Here is a 6,737-nt window from a genome sequence, read left to right as displayed (position 1 = left end):
TTTTTTTTTTTTTTTTTTTTTTAAAAGACAGGCTCTTACTGTGTCACCCAGGCTGGATTGTAGTGGTACAATCACAGCTCACTGCAGCTTGAACCTGGGCTCAAGCAATCCTCCCACCTCAGCCTCCTGAGTAGCTCGGACTACAGGCATGCACAGGAACTTTTTTTTATTTTGTAGAAATGAGGTCTCACTATGTTGCCCAGGCTGTTCTCAGGCTCCTGGATGCAAGTGATCCTCCCATCTCGGCCTCCAAAGATGCTGGAATTACAGGCATGAGCCATTATGCCTGGCCCATTGAGCTTTCCCTTTGTAAATATGTCCCTCCTAGCTACCATAACCCCCAACCCCACCCAACACACACATTTTTTTTTTTTTTTTTTTTGAGATGGTGTTTTGCTCTTGTTATCTAGGCTGGAATGCAGTGGCACGATCTAGGCTCACTGCAACCTCTGCCTCCTGGGTTCAAGCGATTCTCCTGTCTCAGCCTCCTGAGTAGCTGGGATTAGAGGCACGTGCCACCATGCCCGGCTAATTTTTTGTATTTTTAGTAGAGACAGGGTTTCAACATGTCGGCTAGGCTGGTCTCGAACTCCTGACCTCAGGTGATCAGCCCATCTCGGCCTCCCAAAGTGTTGGGATTATAGGCGTGAGCCACCATGCCCGGCCCCAACACACTTATACAATATTTCTTTCCTCCGAATGTGAACATTCTATGGGCTATTGAGAAAATGAAGGTGATCTGTGTTTTTGTTTCACTCATAATGTATATAAAAAGTTGTGGCCGGGCGCGGTGGCTCAAGCCTGTAATCCCAGCACTTTGGGAGGCCGAGACGGGCAGATCAACTGAGGTCAGGAGTTCAAGACCAGCCTAGTTAACACGGTGAAACCCCATCTCTACTAAAAATACAAAAAATTAACCGAGCGTGGTGGTGCATGCCTGTAGTCCCAGCTACTCAGGAGGCTGAGGCAGGAGAATTGCTTGAACCTGGGAGGCAGAGTTTGCAGTGAGCTGAGATCGCACCATTGCACTCTAGTCTGGGTAACAAGAGTGAAACTCCATCTCAAAAAATGAAAAAAAAAGTCTGTGAAATCTTTTTTTTTTTTTAAATAGAAATACTTAGGGTAAAGTTGACTTTCATGCTCCCCCTTTTTTGTGTGGCACTCTTTTTTCCTAGATGTAAAAGGTTGACTTAATAACCTTTGTACAAACATCTCTATAGAAAAGTCCCTGGTGTTTCCCCTATAAAAGAGAAGGGATGGATCATTCTCTCCATTTGACAGATGTGGATGCTAAAGTCCAAGCAAGTTTTGCCTCAGGTCAGAAGGGAAGGGAGAGGCTGTGTCTGGACATTTTCAGCTCTTTGAGCTAGATGCCATTGTTCTGCCCCTCCAAAACAATCGAGGCCTGTGTTTGGACCACAGGAGTACCTCTGGCATACTCAGTGAGTTTCTAGGACAAATTTGCTCTTCATTAACACCCGGAACCCTGGGAGGTTCTGAATGTAATGATTTTGTTTTCTGTGGGGATGGGATCTCCTTCCAGGGTTCCTATTGGACAATTGACACCTGCCCTGACATTTCCCGAAAGAGAAGACACCCTCCAGATGATGATGTAAGTTCCCAGCTCATGGGGAGATGCCATATCTGAGCCAGCTGCTCCTTCCAACTCCTTTTGTGGATGTTCAGTCCTTTCAGAGGCAAAGGTGGAAGGCATACCAGCAGAGGGGAAACCGTGGGTCTTGGGAGGATGCTGTGCCTCTGCTTATAGATTTTCTTTTCTTCACAACCCTCTCAGCTGTCCCAGGACTCACCAGAACAGGAGGCAAGCAAGAGCCCGCGGGGAGGCGTTCCAGGGAGTGGAGAAGCCTCACTGTCTCCTGAGGGGAATCCGCAGATGTCACTTCAGAGCCCCACATCTATTGCTAGCTACAGCCAGGTAGGAGCAGATATGGCAGGGGTCATGGGATGGGTGGTGAATAGATTCAGATGTGTCCCTGTTTATTCAGAATTATGTATTGAGTATCTGTGATATATGAGGCAGATAAATTGAGAAAGAAGGGGAAAGCAAAAGAGGGAAATAGAGAGAAATAGAAAGGCACAGCAGAACTTTGAGAAAGATCAGGATGAAAAAGCTGGGCACAGTGGCTCATGCCTGTAATCTCAGCACTTTGGGAGGTCGAGGCAGGCGGATCACTTGAGTCCAGGAGCTTGAGACCAGCCTATCCAACATGCCAAAACCCCATCTCTACTAAAAATACAAAATTAGCTGGGCGCGGTGGTGTGCGCCTATAGTTGCTGCTACTCGGGAGGCTGAGGCACGAGAATCACTTGAACCCAGGAGGTGGAGGTTGCTGTAAGCTGAGATCACGCCACTACACTCCAGCCTGGGCGACAGAGCAAGACCCTGCCTCAGAAACAAACAAACAAGAAGAAATGGAGACTGATGAGAGGAGGAGGGTAGATTCAAGATAAGAACCAATGAGCAGAGAAGGAGAAAATGATGCTGAGCCATTGAAGAGCTGGGCGAGGATTAAGAGGACAGGCAGGAGAGCCTGGTGACCATCGAAGGATTTTATTGGTCCCTCAGCTGGGACACTGATCAGGAATTTCTTACCTGTTTTTGCAGGGCACAGGATCTGTGGATGGTGGAGCAGTGGCAGCAGGGTCTTCAGGTCGAGAAAGTGCTGAGGGTCCCCCTCCCCTCTATAACACCAACCACGACTTTAAATTCTCCTACTCAGAGATCAACTTTCAGGATCTAAGTTGGTCCTTCCGCAACCTCTATAAGTCCATGCTGGAGAAGTCCTCTTCCTCCTCTCAGCACGGTGAGTCTGGAGTTGGGATGGGTACATGGAGACTTTTTTATCTTGTTGAACAAGTGGTGACATTTTCTTTTTTCCCTTTTTTTTAATTTTTTTTTTTTTTTTGAGACAGGGTCTCACTCTGTCGCCCAAACTGGAGTACAGTGGCACGATCTCGGCTCACTGCAACCTCTGCCTCATGGGTTCAAACGATTCTCTCACCTCAACTTCTCAAGTAGCTGGGAGTACAGGCACGTGCTACCATGCTTGGCTGATTTTGGTTTTTTTATTTTTATTGGTTTTTGAGACAGGGTCTCACTCTGTTGCCCAAGCTGGAGTGCAGTGGCGAGATCTTGGCTCACTGCAACCTCCGCCTCCTGGGGGTTCAAGCAATTCTGCTTCCTCAGCCTTCCAAGTAGCTCAGACTACAGGCGCACGCTGCTACGCCCAGCTAATTTTTGTACTTTTAGTAGAGACAGAGTTTCGCTGTGTTGTCTAGGCTGGTCTCGAACTCCTGACCTCAGGTGATCTGCCCTCCTCAGCCTCCCAAAGTGCTGGGATTACAGGTGTGAGCCACCGTGCCCGGCTTAAGTTTTGTATTTTTAGTAGAGACAGGGTTGCACCATGTTGGCTGGGCAGGTCTTGAACTCCTGGGCTCAAGTAAGTGATCTACCCACCTCAGCCTTCCAAAGTGCTGGGGTTACATGTGTGAGCCACCGTGCCCAGCCATATTTCTTTATTTCTTTATTTTTTTTTTTTTTTCCTGAGGCGGAGTTTCGCTTTTTTGTCGCTAAGGCTGGAGAGCAGTGTTGCAGTCTCGGTCTACTGCAACCTCGGCCTCCTGGGTTCAAGCAATTCTCCTGTCTCAGCCTCCCAATTAGCTGGGATTACAGGCTCCTGCCACCACACCCAGCTAATTTTTGTATTTTTTAGTAGAGACGGGGTTTCACCATGTTGGCCAGGCTGGTCTTGTACTCCTGACCTCAGGTGATCCACTCACCTCAGCCTCCCAAAGTGCTGGGATTACAGGCATGAGCCACTGCGCCTGACCCGTATTTCTTATTTTTAACACAAAGAGAGGTATCACTACTCAGAGGAAATATTTCATGAACTAAAACTGTTTGGAGTCAAGAGAGCTCATCTGTCCTTGTGCAAATACAGCTGTTTCAGGAGGCAAGCTAGGTTATTAGCTTCAGAAAGTGAGTTGGAGGATTGCCCCTTTCAGAACTAAGGGCAGTGATTTTAGGGGCTGCAGGCGAGTCATTTGGAGGATGACCACGAGGGGGCAGCAGCAGTACCCTCTCCCCAAGAATCCCTGTGTTTCGTTGTAAGAACAGTTTCTTTTTACTTTTTAGTGCGTTTATATTTATGTTACTTTTATTGTGAAAAATTGCAAACAGATGCAAAAGTGTGGAGAAAAATATAATAAACCCCTGTGTTCCATCGCCCAACTTTAACAGTTATCAGTATTTTATTAGGCTTGTTCTGTTTACCGCTGAGCCTTCTAAAAATTGGAGTAATTTAATGGAATTCACATATACCATGTCATTCCACTCATAAATACAATTTTGATATACATCCCTAAATGATGACTTTCTTCTAGTTATCTACCATGATATTATCACTCCTAACAGAATTGATAATACATCCTTAATATCAGCTGGTATCTTGTCCATGCACATTTTCCTAATTATCATGTGAGAATGACTTAAAGTTTTTATCGGGAGGCCCCTTGAGAGAACATCTGGTTCAGCCCTCTGCAATATCTGTGTGTTCGTTTTTAAAATAACTTAGAGACAGTGGTGAGGTTGACTTCAGGTGAGGCACTGGACCTTCTCGTTCTGTGCAGTGGCCCTATGGTAGCAGCAGGGGCTGAATGGAATGATAAAAACTGGTTAGTCACTTTTTGGAAAACTTATATGAATTTTCATGAATTCTTCTTGTATGTCCCAGGGGATCAATTTCTAGAGTTGTGTTCCAAGACAGTAGCATTTGCTTGAGAAATGAATTCAACTCAGGTGGATTCCATTGGTTGCTCGGAGGCGGGAACATGAGAAACCGTCAAAAATAAAGTAAAACATTGGATTGGGTGAGGACAGCCTAGAGTTCACTCGAGTTTTATTGTGAGCGAAAGCCCCTAGCCTCAGGCTTTTGTTCTTCCTGGCCTGTCTGCTTGAGAAATAACTGCTTGAGAAATAACTCCATCCTGTCTCTGCTCCGTACCCAAGCTACATCTGTTTATAGAGCATACAGGAATTAGTTGGCAGTAGCAGAGTGTAGAGAAAATAAGGAAGAGGAGGTAATAGACGACCAATGGCTTTGTTTTATTTCTGATTTACTTTTTTTCCTGCCCTAAACACTAGACGACCAGGGATGGTTTGTTTTTTAAAGTTCACCTGCTGGGAAACTGTGATTTCAGGCCTACAGCCAAATCCCTAAAAAGTAGCATTAAACACTACACGCTGACCATTTTAGTAAGATTTCAGTGGTCTTCACACTGTCAGGGCCCTCCTCTAACCTAAGTGCCTTCCTGTCTCTAGTACTTGCCAGGAGGGCCACAGGGATCTTTGCTGCCCTAGAACGTTCTCAACCTTTTAACTCCACAGTTTCGGTCTGAGGCTTTCCATCACAAGCCAGGGAAAATCCCATTTTGTGAAAAATGCATTGCCTAAGTCACTTGCCTGCCTCCTCTCCACCTGCAGGCTTTTCTTCTCTCTTGGGGGACATCCCGCCCTCGAACAACTACTACATGTATCAGCAGCAGCAGCCACCGCCACCTCAACAGCAGCAGCAGCAGCAGCAGCCGCCACAGCCACCTCCCCAGCAATCCCAGCCACAACAGCAGCAGGCATCTGCCCAGGGCCCCTCAGCTGTAGGCGGTGCTCCTCCACTGCACACCCCAAGCCCAGATGGTTGTACCCCACCAGGGGGAAAGCAAGCTGGGGCAGAAGGCTATGGGCCTCCCCCTGTGATGGCCATGCATCCACCCCCCCTGCAGCACGGAGGCTACCACCCTCATCAGCACCATCCCCACTCCCACCCTGCCCAGCAGCCACCACCTCCACAGCCGCAGGCACAAGGCCAGGCTGCCATCAGCAACACTGGCTTTGGTGAGTAAGGAGGGTGCAGAGTGATCTAGAGGAGGGTGGGGTGATGTCCTTGTCCTGACTCCGGCATGGAGGTGCAGTTAGTTAGGAAATTAACGATGGGTCTTTCAGGCTTCGCTCCTTCATGTGGGCTAATCTGAACAAAGTTAGTACTTAGAGCTCTGTCTTATAGAATTCTTGGATCAATTGAGATTGTTTTACATATTCTCCTGACTAGGAGCCTGGCTGTACCTAAAGCATAGATAGCTTTTCCAGTCCTAAACCCCCAGGGAGGGAGAGTCCAAAACTTGGAAATGCAACTGATAGTCTGTATAGATGCAGGAATCTTGCATGTCGTCAGCCTGGTATCAGCTGACTGCTGTCTTATACTTCACTCTATCTTATGATCCACTTTCCCCTCCTCTTTACAGCCTTTCCTTCTGACTGGTGCTCTAATATTGACTCTTTAAAGGAAAGCTTCAAGATGGTGAATCGGCTCAACTGGTCCAGCATTGAGCAGTCACAATTCTCAGGTTAGTGATCAAAGGATGGAGGAAGAGAGGGATACACTGTAAGGGAAAACCCAATAGAAACTAGAACCGGAAGGGGGGGTGTTAAATGAAGTTCCAGAATTTAGGATTTCATTGTTTTTCTTTCTTTCTTTCTTGTTTTTTGAGACAGAGTCTCGCTCTGTCACCCAGGCTGGGGTGCAGTGGCGTGATCTCGGCTCACTGCAACCTCCACCTCCCGGGCTCACGCCATTCTCCTGCCTCAGCCTCCCGAGTAGCTGGGACTACAGGCACCTGCCACCACGCCTGGCTAATGTTTCTGTATTTTTAGTAGAGACGGG

General features: G+C 47.3%; 1 protein-coding gene across 1 annotated transcript in view; it reads left to right on the top strand.

Annotated features, from left to right (window-relative positions):
* The window catches only part of FOXJ2 (forkhead box J2), a 22,483-nt gene that overhangs the window by 8,806 nt on the left and 6,940 nt on the right, over nt 1-6,737 (top strand). The window contains exons 3-7 of the mRNA XM_011955616.1: nt 1,544-1,612; nt 1,796-1,936; nt 2,627-2,825; nt 5,504-5,911; nt 6,319-6,420. Coding sequence (XP_011811006.1) covers nt 1,544-1,612; nt 1,796-1,936; nt 2,627-2,825; nt 5,504-5,911; nt 6,319-6,420 — 919 coding nt within the window. The remainder of the gene's footprint in view (nt 1-1,543; nt 1,613-1,795; nt 1,937-2,626; nt 2,826-5,503; nt 5,912-6,318; nt 6,421-6,737) is intronic.

Source organism: Colobus angolensis, unplaced genomic scaffold (genome assembly GCF_000951035.1).
Source record: "Colobus angolensis palliatus isolate OR3802 unplaced genomic scaffold, Cang.pa_1.0 Scaffold11, whole genome shotgun sequence".
Classification (NCBI taxonomy): domain Eukaryota; kingdom Metazoa; phylum Chordata; class Mammalia; order Primates; family Cercopithecidae; genus Colobus; species Colobus angolensis.
The sequence above is the reverse complement of the archived record's forward strand: the minus strand, read 5'-3'. Positions and strand labels throughout refer to the sequence as shown.